Raw genomic sequence first — 14704 nt, forward strand, 5'->3', positions numbered from 1 at the left:
ACCCGGCAATGCACAGGGGTTACTCCTTGCTCTGCACTCATGAATTACTCCTGGTGGTGCTCAGGGGACCATATGGGATGCTGGGAATTGAACTTAGGTGGGCTGCGTGCAAGGCAAACACGCTACCTGCTAAGCTATCGTTCCAGCCCCCTTTCCCCCATTTTTATTATTTGTTTTTGCTTTTGGGTTACATTCGCTGACCTGAGTTGGATCCCCAGCATCCCCTATGGTCCAGGAGTGATTCCTGAGTGCAGAGCCAGGAGTAACCCCAGAGCATCACTAGGTGTGACACCCACTTCCAAAAAAAGAAAATAGAAAAGCAAAAAACAACCCCTACTGTTACTGAGGCTAGCCTCGTGGATGCAGGAAAGCTCACCCAGAGCCATAGTGCATTTCATGCAGGTCACTGGCTGCCTGGACAGGAGAAACAATGAGGCAAGGTGCTGGGGAATTGTCAGAACAACTCAGACATGTCTGCACTTCCCCAGTCTTCCTCTTCAGAAATCCAGCCAGCACTTCCCGGTGTGTGTGTGTGTGTGTGTGTGTGTGTGTGTGTGTGTGTGTGTGTTTCCAGTGAAGGTGGCAGACTGTGCCATTCTATCTATTTTTACCCTGTTGTCTATTGTTTATCAAAGAGGGAGCAGATTTCTGTTGCTCCAGGGCCGGGGAATCAGCCAGGGCTGTGCTATCCATAGATCAGGCCCTGCAGAGCTGCCTGAGGCCTCCCTGGCCCCAAGGGTTCTGGGTGGGACAGGGAGGGGGCCTGGAATTCCCAGGAGGTCAGCGAAGGCCGAAGGCCGCACCTCAGGGGTCTGCTCAAAGGCCACCTCGCAGCTAGACTTCATGGGTTTAAACTGTGGTTTCAGACGCTTTGTTCCTCTCATGGTTTCCTTCTGGTTGTGATGCGGTTGACGCTCATTGCAGGAAGTCTGGCAAATCCCGACGGTAGGAGTAAGCTGTGGGATCATCCCGGTCCAGAGCTCAGTGCCTGGCTGCTGCTCAGGGCTGCAGACTGAGTGCTCGGGGCTCAGCTCCCTGCTGAGGCCGTATTTGGTGGAGTTAGCACTTCCAGGTGGGTGTGTTCCGGTGACACAGGCCCCACTGCCCTGGCACATACTTTTTCATGCCCTCCTATACCCTGAAGGCACCAGAATTTATAGCCCAAGTAAACATTAAAACAAAAATTTGGGGGGTATTTGGGTAGATACAATATTATGGTTTGTTTTCTTTTTCTAAATGTTTTGTTAAGGGTGTTTTCTTTTGCCAAGAATTATTCTCTAAATGTACGACATTCATTTTGTATGTGATTTTCATTATATAGTATAAATAATAAATATATAAGTATATAATAATTTATTTACCTTCTCTACTCTCGGGGCTATTATATTATTGGGTATATACATTCTTTCAAGATTTTTTGGGAGGTCGTTTTTTGGTCTGGGGGTTACATCTGGCAGTGTTCAGTGCTTACTCCTGGTACTGTGCTCAGGGATCACTCCTGGCAAGGTTTGGGGGACCATATGTGGTGCTGGAGATGGAACTCTGGGTTGGCCACATGCAAAGCAAGTGCCCTACCTGCTGTCCTATCTCTCCAGCCCCTCTCCAGCCCTATTTTAAGCTTTGGCTGCCACAAATTACATAGTGACAATGTCCTTGCACAGACAGCTTTGACTACACGTCTTTGTTTTCTTAGAATAGATTCACAGAAGTGGAACTGCTAAAGGCATAAACTCTCTAAAGACTTTGACACATTGCCACATCCTAGGTGACACTGAATTAGCCTACATGGAGGATGTAGAAGCTTCTCTCCTAACTGGGTGGCCGGGGGAGCTTCCCAGGAGGTGCCTGCTGTGAACTTCTCTTCCCAGCTCTGAATCTGACTCTAAAGACTTACCCAATTGGGTGGATGAAACCAAACTCCTTGTGAATTCATTTTTTTTTCTTTTTGGGTCACACCTGGCAATGCACAGGGGTTACTCCTGACTCTGCACTCAGGAATTACTCCTGGCGGTGCTCAGGGGACCATATGGGATTATAGGAATTGAACCCAGGTTGGCCACATGCAAGGCAAATGCCCTACCCACTGTGCTCTTGCTCCAGCCCGTGAATTCAATTTTCAACTTGTTGAGTGGCATCCTCTTCCCTTTCAAACGCACTTTTCCCCCTTATCAAATTAGTCTTAGCTACCCAGTATTTCTTCTCCTGCGTGCCTTCCTCCATTCTCTCTGTTAAGGAGGTCTGTCTACCTTACTGATTTGCAAGAACTGTCTGTAGAGTGCCTCTTTGCCACACGTGCTTCAGATGGCTCATAGATAGAGTGGACAGTTTTTTTCTACTCTAACTTATGCAAACCACTCTAGAATGTAAGAAAATGAAGCGGTTACTGGGAAAAGTTAGAAGCCCTGGTATAACAGGAAAAAATGTTGACACGTTCTCAGCAGGTCTTAGGATGCCTTAGAATGCAGACAACCAAGGGATTTGTAGCCCTCCTGGACCCAGGCCCCATACATACTGTGCTGGGGGCGGGGGGTGGGGGTGGGGGGATGTGGGGAAGCTCAGCTTGCAAACATCTAAGAGCTCACTGAGGGTTGAGGAGGTGGCAGGAATAAAACTTACAATAGTTCGTGTTTGCTCCAGCTAAATCTGTGGATTACTCCACTTCACTATCCAGCAATGCAGTGCACTTGCTTTCATTATCCACCTTCTAAGACAAGGGAACTGTAAGTTGGGTGGCTACTTACTACCCCATGGTATAAAGAACCCGCCATCAGAGCGAGGTAGGTCTGTGCTGCCCGAGGAGGGGAAGGGGAGGGATCTTAGCTGTGACAGTGGTCCGAGAATAATATGACAATGCTCAGCTTGTCCCTCCTTCCTAGCCAACCCTACCACCTTCATCCAGATTTGCACTAATCCTCACACCCACAATACAGATGAGATGCTAGAACAAGGGCCCCTGTGTTCCCGGGTGGCAGGGAAGTGGGTGCCCTGGGCTTCCCAAGGGGAAGAGAAAGTCAAGAGGTTGGCCACCAAATGTCTCTTTCCTGGAGTCTCAGGACGCCTCCTTTGGTCCTGTTCCCTGAGCTAGCTCAAGACAGGCTGACGTTGGGACCTTAGGCAGAGTGCTCAGGAGGAGGCAACCAAACTGGACTTGTGGAAAGAGGCGTTGGTTTGTTATGATGTTATTTCTTTTTCTCTCTTCCTCCCCATCCCCCTTCCCTCCTTCCCGTCCTCTGTCCCTCCTCCTCCCCCTTTCCCTCCTTCTCATCCTCCCTTCCTCCCCCTCCCCCTCTCCCTCTCTCCCTTCCTACCCCCTCTCTCCCTCCCGCCTCTCACCTGTCTGCCCTCCCTCCCTCCCTCCTTCCTCCTCCTCCTCCTCCTCCTCCTCCTCTTCCTCGCTCCCTCCCCCCCCATCTCTCTCTCTTTCTTTCTTTCTTTCCTTTTCTTTCTTGTCATTGGATCATACTAGCCGGTACTTAGGGCTCCTCCCAACTTAGTGCTTAGGGACCAGGGTGTCAGGGGTGGAACCTGGGCTCCCCACATGCAAAGCACTTGCAGCAGCCCTTTGAGACATCTCCCCTGCTCCCCCTCCCACCCCCACCAACTCAGAGCCACACTCAGTCATACTGACAGAGCGACATCAAGGTGAAGACAAGAAACAGGTCCTCGTCTTACCTTGTCTTGCCTTCCCCCAACTGGCTTCCCTCAGCAAAGAAAGCCAGAGCCTGTGGTTTGCTTCCCCAAACCTTCCAAGCATCTCACATTTTAAGGCATGTGCACCTCCAGATAAAAGCACATGCAACCAAGCCGTCTGTCTTTCTCGGGATAGCAGCACCCGTCACTCCCATTCCTCTCTCCTGGGACCCAGACCCGGGCTCCGTGGGCCTCACCTGCTCCGCGGAGGGCCGACACCTTGACCGGCAGCTGGGCCTTCCGTCTGCCTCTGTCCCTTGCTGCTGCCGGGCTCTGCAGCTCCGGGCTGACGGTCAGTCTCCCCAGGTTCGGCCTCCTCTTCCTGTACAAAATCTGCGGTGCCTGGGCTGCCGAGAGGTGCAAGAGCTTTTCAGTAAGGAACTTGTCACAGGGAAAACTCTCCCACATAAAGACACTCTAAGGGCCCAGCCACAGGGAGGGAGGGAGGGAGGCTCAGTGAGCTGACCCAGGGTCTGAGAGGAGCAGATCTGAGACCTGTTCACTGCCTCCTCGGAGCATGTGAACTTGGGGGAAATCGCGTCGCCTCTCGAAGAATCAGTTTCCATCCCCCCCGCCCCCACCACAGAGTTATCACTACAGGTTTTTATGGATTCCCCCCCACCCCCGCCCAGTGCTGGGGATCAAATCAAATGCAGGGCTTTAAGTGTCCCCAGGCCTTAAGGTGATCACCAATATTGGACATCCGTGCCCCCTGCAATGCTTGAGTCTTTCCTTTGGCTAAGAAATTTCTAGGTTCCAGTTTGTCAATGTTGGGATGGACCTACTGGCAGCACTGCCAAGAAACTTCTAACCTTCTTCTGCCATGGACACGGGCCTCAAAGCCTGGCTTCCCAAATATTCTCCCAAAAGTTCAAGTTCACAGCTTTTGAAAAAAAAATTTTTTTTTGCTTTTGTCCACATTTGGGGATGTTCAGAGATCACTTCTGGCTCAGGGATCCCTTGTGTTGGGCTCGGGGGATCTACGGGGTATAGGGGTCAGACCCAGGTTGGTTGTATTCAAGGCTGCCTGCTGTGCTCTTGCTCCAGCTTCACAGTGTGAGTGAGTGTGTGTGTGTGTGTGTGTGTGTGTGTGTGTGTGTGTGTGCGTGCGCGCACTCACGCCTGTGTATTCATGGCTTCAGGTGGCTTATTTGTGGCTCACATGGCCTTTCAGAAAGCACCAGGCTTCTGGGAACCTCAAACCTTTCTTGCCTCTGAGCGACACACCGCTGGACCAAGACAGCAGCTGGGGCACTGCTGGCTGGGTCCCCACTGAACCCAGGTCTGCTTAATTCCTGTTCCTGACTAGGTTGCTCGTGGGAGTGCACCATGCCCATGTTTCTACTTCACCCCTGTGAAGTGCCAGCGCAGGGGAAGGAGGTTTGGTATTTTCCACTGCAGGTCTACAAGTCTCTGGGCTCGCAGAGGAATTAAACCGCAACTAACTAGAGGCTCCCAAATGAATGTGGACTTCCGCCCATCTTTTCAGGGGGAAAAAAATTACTCAGTGCGTTCCTGGAAATTTTTTTTTTCCTTTTCGGTTTTTGGGCCACACCTGGTGTGCTAAGGGCTTACTCCTAGTTCTGTGCGCAGGGATGGTTTGGGGGACTCTATGGGGTGCTGAGGATCGAATCTGGGTTGACCACATGGAAGGCAAATGCCCTGCCCACTGTACTGTCTCTCTGGCACCACCTTCATTCAGCCAACAGCACTTAAGCTGGTATTGTGTCCCCACATCATCCCAGCGTCCCCAGCCCCAGCAGGGCCCATGGCGGGGCAACATCTAGAGGCTTCTCCCCTCTTAGACAGTTGGGAGGTTTCCCAGCAGGCCACAGGGGAAAAGCTGGGCAAGGGGCTGGGTTATGTGAGAGTCACCAAGATGATCAGATGGGTTTCCAGAGGGAAAAACTCTCCAGAAAATGAGGCTGGTGGAAGGTTTGTGATCAGACATGGTTCCACCAACCACAGAAGAGATAGAGGGGGTGGTGAGATGGGCACCCCCCTCTACTCCCCCGGAGTCAGGGACACTGCACAAAGGCCCCGGGGCACCTCAGCCTCACCAGCAGCCCACCTCCAGCCCCGAGGCCTTGGTTTTCTTGTGGCGAGGCCTTCCTTCCCGGCTCTCAGTGATCAGAAGTGTTCTGCTGCCTCTCACTTGCTAGAGGACAGGCCAGGGGCTCAGGCCACATCCCTAATACTCAGGCTGAGATCTCTGGACCTGGCTCAAAGACCCAGTTCACCAGGAGGATCCCCACTGATTCCAAGCATGCATCGAGTGGAATATTCACATTTCCTTCATGCCCTCCCATCTCCCACAGATACCCTCTCAACCCACCCACCCCCTCATCACCTGAAAGACCCCGACCTTCCTTCCCCAGTCTGCACCCACCAAACAGTCCTTGGAAGACAGTTTCTAGTTTTCCACCCATCAAGTCTGTGCTGTCTCTGCTTTGGACAAAACATTCAAGATTCTCAGGACCTATGGCACTTCCATAGTCTAAGACTGCCTTAGGTATGTGTCCTTCCTGTTCAATACTCCTTGAGGACGAGGAGCTCATGAATTTCCCATCATTTTCCTGCAGGACAAAAAATCACGCTCAGTAGGATCCCGGGGCTCTAGAGGATGCATCCGGCTCAAACTATGAGGAATCCCTAAGGCGGAGACAAGGTTTTGCTGTATGAGACTTCCAAGATGGCCTTCAGAAGAGGTGACTGTGCTTCCCGGCTCAGAAAAGGGGCTTTCTTTAGTGCAAAGAGCAATGCGAAGGGTTCCTAAGCTGGTTTCCATGACCCCATTTCTTCTCGGATCCAGAGTGGGGTGAACTAAAGTAATAAAGCTGAAAGAGTGGGACTTGTTTCCGTTGGTCTGACCATGAAGTGCTTGCTGCGGCTTGTACGGACCCTCAAATGTTTGGAAAACCCAGACCTCAGTGCCTGCCCCTGCAGTGGCTGCTGTAAGGCCGAGCGCTCGTGTGCCCTAGTAGCGTAACTGGGAGGCTGGGGTCTCTGAGCTGCTGGAGAAATAGCTGCTGGCTTTTCTCTCACAGTGATAATCATGCAGTAATAATACTGGGAATCTGACATAACTCCCGTCAGAGAACTGGATTTGGCCAGAAATTTCACCCGTAGGCCTCAGAGGTTGAGGATAACATCTTCAGCTGCGTCATTCCTGTGTTCTTGCTTTCTCCCCTCAATCCTCACTGTAAAATCCAAAAGTCAAATAGCAGCTCCTCTTTTTCCGTTTTTTTTTCTGAATGTGATTTGCCCAACAGATACCTGTGCACCCTGGCTTTATGCAATAATTGTAGAGTTGTACTTGTCTTTGTTAGACAAGTAAGGTGCTTTGGTCATGACCTTCAGGAGCTTTATCTAAATTGGCTGCAGTGCTGACTCCTGCCCTGCGGTGTCCTTTGGGGTCTAATGGTGCGAAAGCTCTTGGGCACAATCCTTCCCCATCCAGGCTCGCAGCCCCAAGAGATGTGCCCCAGTGTCATAGGTCGGATGGACATGAATTCAAGAGTCTCAAACAGGGGCTGGAGCGATAGCACAGTACGGCATTTGCCTTGCATACAGCTGACCCGGGTTCGATTCCTAGCATCCCATATGGTCCCCCTGAGCACCATCAGTAGTATTTCCTGAGTGCAGAGCCAGGAGTAACCCATGAGCATCGCTGGGTGTGGCCCAAAAAGCAAAAAAAAAAGTCTCAAACAGCCTAGCGTGATCTCAATCCCCTATTACCTCCTGACCCCCAGCCCCCCAAGGGCAGGTGAGGCCGACCTTGGGTCCCAGTGACATTCTTGATGGGGCACATAGTCAGTCTCCAGGAGGACTAAGTCCTATTGGGAGATGAAGAACTTCCTCTTCAGGGATCAGTGGAGGGAAAAGTGGGGGGCAGGGGAAGCTGGGTTCAGCTCTGTCATGGGGACCCCACATCCTGAAGTGAGTTAGAGTCTCTGGGAAGACTGTGGTTGTCTATGGCTGCACAGAGCCCAAGGCCCCTGCTACTATCTCTGAGCAGGGGGATGTCTTGGGGGGGGCAAAGACACCAAAACAGTGATTTGGACACGAAGGTCCCCATTTGGGCCCCCGGACAATGCAAAGAACATGGCAGCACTGACAGAATGGTTCCTCACTTGGTGGGCAAAAGTGGGGAAGACCTAAGTGCCCTATTCATCCACGATGCTGATGATGGAGCATGAGTCCCGCTGACTGTCCACTTCGTGCAGGCCTGCCCCTGGCCACGGCCCTTTCTCACACCCCTGGCCACAGTGATTCCCGAGAGATGGAGTAGAAAAGACAACCCTGACGCCTCAGAGGCATCAAGATTGTCTCAGAGAAGCCTCCGTCTGGCTAGGGATCAAGCCCTTTGGCTTTCTTTGGCTCCTCTGGGCATCCTGAGGTGACACTGGGCACAGGTGCAGCGCCTGCCCTACCCAGAGATCTTCATGAAAGTCTGGTTAGGGACACAGATACATTTTCTTTTTTCTTTTTTGTATTAATTTTTACTGAACCACCGTGAGATAGTTATAAGCTTTCATGTTTGGGTTACAATCACACAATGATCAAACACCCATCCCTCCAGCAGTGCACATTCCCCACCACCAATATCCCCGGTATAACCCCCTTCCCCACCCTCCCTCTGCTCCATGACAGATATGATTCCCCATAATCCCTCTCTACTTTTGGGCATTATGGTTTGCAGTACAGACCCTGAGAGGTTATGATGTTTGGTCCTTTATCTACTTTCTGCACACATCTCCTATCCCGACCGATTCCTCCAGTCATCTTTTTCTTAAGTGATCCCTTCTCTATTCCAGCTGCCTTCTCCCCTTTGCTCATGAGGCAGGCTTCCAGCTATGAAGCAATCTATCTGTCCTGTGTAACAGATACATTTTCTTTTGGAATCCAGTCAGTGGGATTTGGCACCTATTCAGCAGGCTGGCGGGGGTGTGATAGCCCACCGAACCCTCCCACTCGTCATCCCTCCTCTGTGCACTTCTGAACAGGCCTCCCCTGACCCATCCCTGCCCCCACAGCCCTCAGGGCTGGCTCAGCGCCGGGCCGCAGTCGCCTTCACCCGGGTGGGATCAGACATCAGGCGTGTCTGGGGTCAGCCCTGTTCAACTGTGGGCCGGATGCAGGAGCGAAGAAATCAAAGGAGTCTTGAGAGGTGACGGGACTTTATTGGTCATTCGCTCCCGAGTGCTAGAGGCTTGAGGGAAGTGGCAAGCAGCGTGTCATCGTCCTGCTCCCTGACACTCCTGGTGACACTGGGGTGTGCTCTCCGTCCCCTCCCTGCCGCCTGCCTGCAGGAGCCTGAAGTTCCTGCCCTAGTCCTCTGTGCTGTGGGCCGCTTACCACAAGAGGTAAATGCGACTGGGCCTCCGGGGGGCCGGGAGACACAGTATGGGGGTCTCGGCCGGGGTGGGGCGGGAGATGGGGAAGTAGCAGAGGGAGGCTGGAGACTCAGGCAGGGGTGTGGGGTGGCAGGCTGGGGAGCCCAGGGGGTCAGGGGGGGAGGTGGGGTTCATGGAGGGAGGAGGAAACAGGACTGGAGGGAGTTGGGGCCCTGAGGTCTGGGCCCCCAGGGGGGCAGGTGGCACCAGAGGGAGGAGGAGGCTGCAGTAACTGGTATTGGGCTGCTGGACGGGGGAGAAAGCAAAGACGGAGCAGAAAGGGGAATATTCAACACAGAACAGGGGGTGCTCGCTGCTGTCACCTGCACAAAAGAAAAAGAGCAATCAGGAAGCAGCACTTAGGAAACTCAAAGCCTGTGAGCGAAGCCAAATTCACAGTGTCGGGGTGGGAGGGTGACGGGGGGGGGGGGGGGCTTTTTGTGTGCTGGGGGCAGCAGGGTCGCATTTGATGGCCTCTGAGGCACCAATGCCACTGTCCTATCCCAGAGAAGTACCCCCTACAGACGCAGGGGGTTCACTGTGCCCTGCCCTCCAGATGCCCCCTAGGAGGTGTGGGCAGGCGGGAGCTGACCTGAAAGTGGGAGAAAGGGGGAAGTAGAGCGCTCCTGGGGGACCCCCTCTGGGAAGAGGGGTCTGGGGGCAACCTGGGGAGATGGGCTTGGGGGGGAGTCAACACAGCAGAGGAGGAGGGTCCAGGGGAAGCTCCCAGCACCCTGGAGGCCCGCGCAAGGGCACCTGGCAGAGCCACCCCCAACCCGCTTGCCGGATTTCTCAGCTTTGCCACCCAGCAGCAACGAGGTCCTCTCGGATCAGCCGCTGCCCCTCGCCTCCCTGTACACCTGGCACTGCCCCTAGTTGGAGAAGGGGGTGCTCCCTGGGGCAGTGAGGGGCGCCACCTGCAGAGAGCCGCCAGACACAGCCGCCAGACACAGGCTTGCAGGCCCTTCACGCGCTCAGGGGCAGAAGCCAGGACGTGCTGTTCTCATCGGGGAAGTCTGAGAAGGCCGCAGTTCAGACAGGCTCGCAGACCCTCGGGTGGGAAGCCACTCACCACAGCGGACCCCTCTTTCTTCTTGTGTCCCAGGGTCTGCCATTGCCCAGCAGGTCCTTCACACTCCACCCCTCCTCGGGGCCCTCAGCCTGGGCCAGGGAAGCCCCAGTGGTGTCCTGTTCTGGGCTCAGTCCCTGAATTCTCCCTGGACCCGCGGTTCTGCCGGTGACTTCTGGAAAGGGCTTGTGGGCTAGGCTTCCTCCCAGCTTCTTCGGGACGACACCCCTCTCTCACTGTCGCCTGCTTGTCCGTCCCCTCAGCCTCTGTGGGCCCCTCATTCAGCCCTTTCCTAGCTGCAGCCAGACTCAGCTTGTAAAAGTGCCGGTGGGCGTAGTGGGGGAGGGAAGCAATGCAAGGAGATAAGACGCTTGCCTGGCACGTGGTCAATCAGGGTTCGAGCCCCGGCCAGGAGTGATCCCTGAGCACTGCCGGATGTGTCCGGAAGCCCTAAACACAACCCCTAAGATAAAAATACAAATGCCTGCCTGCTCACTTCACTACCCTGCCTGACCCGTGTCACGGCCGCTGGCCCACCAAGGGGCAGGGCCTGACCTTGCGTCTCAGGCAGAGATGTGTGTCCAGATTCCAGCCACCTTGAATGAGTCCTGAGTCTGTATGCAGAGCCGAGGCCCTGAGTTTCTTTCTAACCAGGTGACTCCTCTGCGTCAGGTCCTGGGGACACTGGAGGCATCCTGGACTACTGGTCGTCCTTGAAGTCTGTCTCCACCACGACTGTGGACTCTCAGCACTACCCACTGGGCAGACCCTCGCCTCCCTCCCTTGGCCCAACTCTCCATCCTTCCCCACAGCCTCTTAGCATTTGCCCTGGTCAGGATCTACAGGCATCCTGCTCTCCTATTGGCTGAGAGCCCATATGGCTGCACCCCGGGGCCCTCTGGGTCAAGCCCCAGTACCACAAGGACAGGTAAGTGTCTTTGCTAACCTTGCCAGGGGTTCTGATAAAATAAATGGGTAACTTCACTAAGAAGCAGACATTTCTGTTTCCCCAAAATAATCCAGCTATCCCTCTCTTCCATCTCTAGATTGCATTGGTGGCTCAGTTCTCTCAAAGACACTAAGCCCAGGAGGGACCAGGAGCCGGTTCCTAAGCAGGGCAAGGCTCAGAGACCAAACCCTCCCCCCAAAACTAGTCCATCTCCAGGATTTTAGCCCCACTGAATGTGGAATACTGCTAATAGCTAGTGAAGAAGAATTCCGAACTTTCAAATTCTAGGCTCTGTAGCAACCTCCAATCCCAACCCCAAATATCAGCCCCTACCTGTCCAACAAAAGTCAGTAGAAACGAACTAAAAAGTATAATTTTCTTCATAAAAATGGGACATTCCCTGATGTGGTTGCTTTCTAATTTAGGGAGATGGTCTGGAAAGTTGCCAGACACCAGCTGGACTTGTCTGGGAGCCTGTTGGCCTTTCAGAGGAGATTGCATCGGAGTTTACCTCAAGGTAACTTATGAAAATGTGGGATTTGCCCTGAAATTTCTCCCCTAGGCTTCAAATATTCTAGTTCTTCAAATATTGCCTTGAAGATGCACTCCTCTTGGGCTGAGTAGGTCGGGTGTTTGATGACTCATGGGGCTCTCGGCAGTAAGTGAGGAGGATGATTTCAGAACTCAGTTTTATGTTAAAGGGCAAGATTTTGGAAGGAGGCTCCCAGGGCTCCCCACCAGAGCCACTTTTGGGGAGCTGGCTGATCCCCAGGTGCGAGGAGAGGTGAGAGGGCATGCACCTCTGTCTCACATCAAGCCGGCACTTGCAGCCTTTGGGAGCTTTGATGTGTCCTGGGAGGGCCAGGGGGGACTCTGTCCAAGCTAGTTTGGGGCTGCAAGGGGTCTTGGTGGCAGGCAGGAGGTGAAGACCTCCCTAACTCTCTGCTGGGCTTATTTCAGTGACTTTGGTGTTCACCCTCCCACCCTTTTAAAATTGAATCACCTTGAGATATGCAGTTACAAAGTTGCTTATGATTGGGTTTCAGTCCTATAATGTTCCAACACCAACCCCTTCACCTGTCACCAATGTCCCCAGTTTCCCTCCTGCTTCCTCCATACCAGCCTGCCTCTATGGCAGACACCTCTCTCGCTCTCTCTCTCTCTCTCTCTCTCTCTCTCTCTCTCTCTCTCTCGCGTGCTCTCTCACACCTCCCCCTTTTGGACACTATGGTTTGCAATATAGGTACCGAAAGGTTGTCATATATATCCCTTTACCTACTTTCAGCACTCAGTTGCTGTCCAGAGTGATTATTTCCAACTATTGTTGTCACAGGGGTTCCTTCTCTATCCTAACTGCCCTCCCCCCCGCCCCCCCCCCCCACACATGTGGCAAACTTCCAACCATGGACCAGTTCTCCTGGCCCATTTCTTCTGTCCTTGGGTATTAGTCTCATACTGTGTTTTTTAAGTATCCCACAAATGAGTGCAGTCATTCTATGTCTCTCTTTCCTTCTGACTCCATTCACCAGAATTATACCCTCCATCCATTTATAAGCAAATTTCATGAATTCATTTTTCCTGGTGGCGGCATAATATTCCGCTGTGTAGATGTACCATGGTTTCTTTATCCAGACGTATGTTCTCAGGCACTCGGGTTGTTTCCAGATTCTGGCTATTGTGGACAGTGCTGCAATAAACATAGAAGTGCAGATGGTGTTTATGCTGAGTGTTTTTAGGCCCCCAGGGTATATTTCTAGAAGTCGTATTACTGGGTCATCTGAAAGTTCAATTTCTAGTTGTTTGAAGAATATTCACTTTGTTTTCCAAAAGGTTGGACCAGTCGACATTTCCACCAGCAATGAATTAGAGTCTCTTTCTCCCCACCTCTACACCAGCACTGATTGTTCTTGTTCTTTTTGATAATGTGCCAGACTCGTGTGAGACGATATCTCATTGTTTTAATTTGCATCTCCCTGATGATTAGTGTTAGAAAGCATTTTTTCATGTGCCTCTTGGGCATCTGAATTTCTTTTTGAGGAAGTTTTTGTTCATTTATTACCCCCTTTTTTGATGGAATTGGATGTATTTTTCTTGTGAAGTTTGGATGTATTTTTCTTGTGAAGTTCTACCAGGGCTATATATATATATATATATATATATATATATATATATATATATACACATATATATATCACTGTCCTCCCATTGTTAATCGATTTGCTCAGGCCCAGTAACGTCTCCATTGTGAGACTTGTTACTGTGTGTTTGGCATATCAAATGTGTCACGGGTAGCTTGCCAGGCTTTGCTGTGTGGGCGACATACTCTCGGTAGCTTGCCGGGCTCTCCAAGAGGGGCGGAGGAATCGAACTTGGGTCGGCCATGTTGGCCGCTTGCAAGGCAAACGCCCTACCCACTGTGCTATTGCTCCAGCCTATATATATATATATATATATATATATATATATATATATATGTAACACCTTATCAGATGGGTATTGGGTAAATAATTTTTTCTATTATGTGGGTTGTCTTTGTATATTGGTCATCATTTCTTTTGAGGTGCAGACACTTCTTAGTTTAATGTCGTCCCATTTGTTTATCTTTGCTTCACTTGCTTGGTCAGTGCTGTTTCATTTTTGAAGATTCCTTGGGTTTCAGTGTCATGGAGGGTTCTGCCTACGTTTTCCTCCATACACCTTATGGATTCAGGACTGATATTGAGGTCTTTAATCTATTTTAATCTGACTTTTGTGCATGCTGTTAGAGGTCCAAGTTCTTTTTTTTTTTTTAACATACAGCTGCCCAGTTTTCAACATTGGTGTTTATCTGAATCACGAAATAGAATTTTGGAATCAACAGCTCACTGGATCACTGGGGCTTGCCCCATGGCTCATTTCTATCTGGAGATGAAGCAAATCTCTGGTCAGTGAATGTGTTTGGCTTATTTATTATTTTCCTATTTGGTGTTTTGCTTTAGAAATTCAGGGTGCAGTAGAGGTATCTGTTTCTGCATAGATAGGATTTAAAAATTTTGGCACTGATTTTTGGTCAAGAGAAAAGACTGGGGAGAACGATATTAAAGACAAAGCGTTCTGGAAAAATCTCCTTAATGTAGCTCTTGTGCGCTGGGTCCCACCAGCTGTCGGCTGTGGAGTGTGGATGGCACCAGGTACTAATATAAGGACTGGGGACACACTTTATCATTGAAGCTTCATAGCCGTTCCCAAGGTGGGTCCTGGTTTGGCACACTCCACCCCATTTTACAGCTGAGAAAACTGAGACATTACTTGCCCAAAGGAACACAACCATTCAAAAATGGGGCTCCATTGCTAATCTGAGCCTGTTGACTCTGAAGCACACACCTATAAATTTCTCACAAATGCACTGCGGGGGAAGGAAGAGCTAGGAGGAGGAGGAGAGAGAGAAGCACAGGTTTCCTCCCCCCCTTGGAAACACATGAACTTAATGGAAAATGCGTGAATTCCTTCTAATCGAGCGAGAAATCTGGCTGTGGAGGGCCCGGCTCACTTCCTGTGCTGAAGGAGCTGCGTGGGGGTTCTAGAAGGCGGGTGAGGACAGAGGTCCTTTCTGACAAAGAT

General features: G+C 51.6%; 1 protein-coding gene across 1 annotated transcript in view; it reads right to left on the reverse strand.

Annotated features, from left to right (window-relative positions):
- MARCHF10 (membrane associated ring-CH-type finger 10) overlaps window positions 1–14704 on the reverse strand; it is a 74950-nt gene that overhangs the window by 24925 nt on the left and 35321 nt on the right. The window contains exon 4 of the mRNA XM_056126577.1: window positions 3888–4037. Coding sequence (XP_055982552.1) covers window positions 3888–4037 — 150 coding nt within the window. The remainder of the gene's footprint in view (window positions 1–3887; window positions 4038–14704) is intronic.

Source organism: Sorex fumeus, unplaced genomic scaffold (assembly GCF_029834395.1).
Source record: "Sorex fumeus unplaced genomic scaffold, SorFum_2.1 ptg000063l, whole genome shotgun sequence".
Lineage (NCBI taxonomy): Eukaryota > Metazoa > Chordata > Mammalia > Eulipotyphla > Soricidae > Sorex > Sorex fumeus.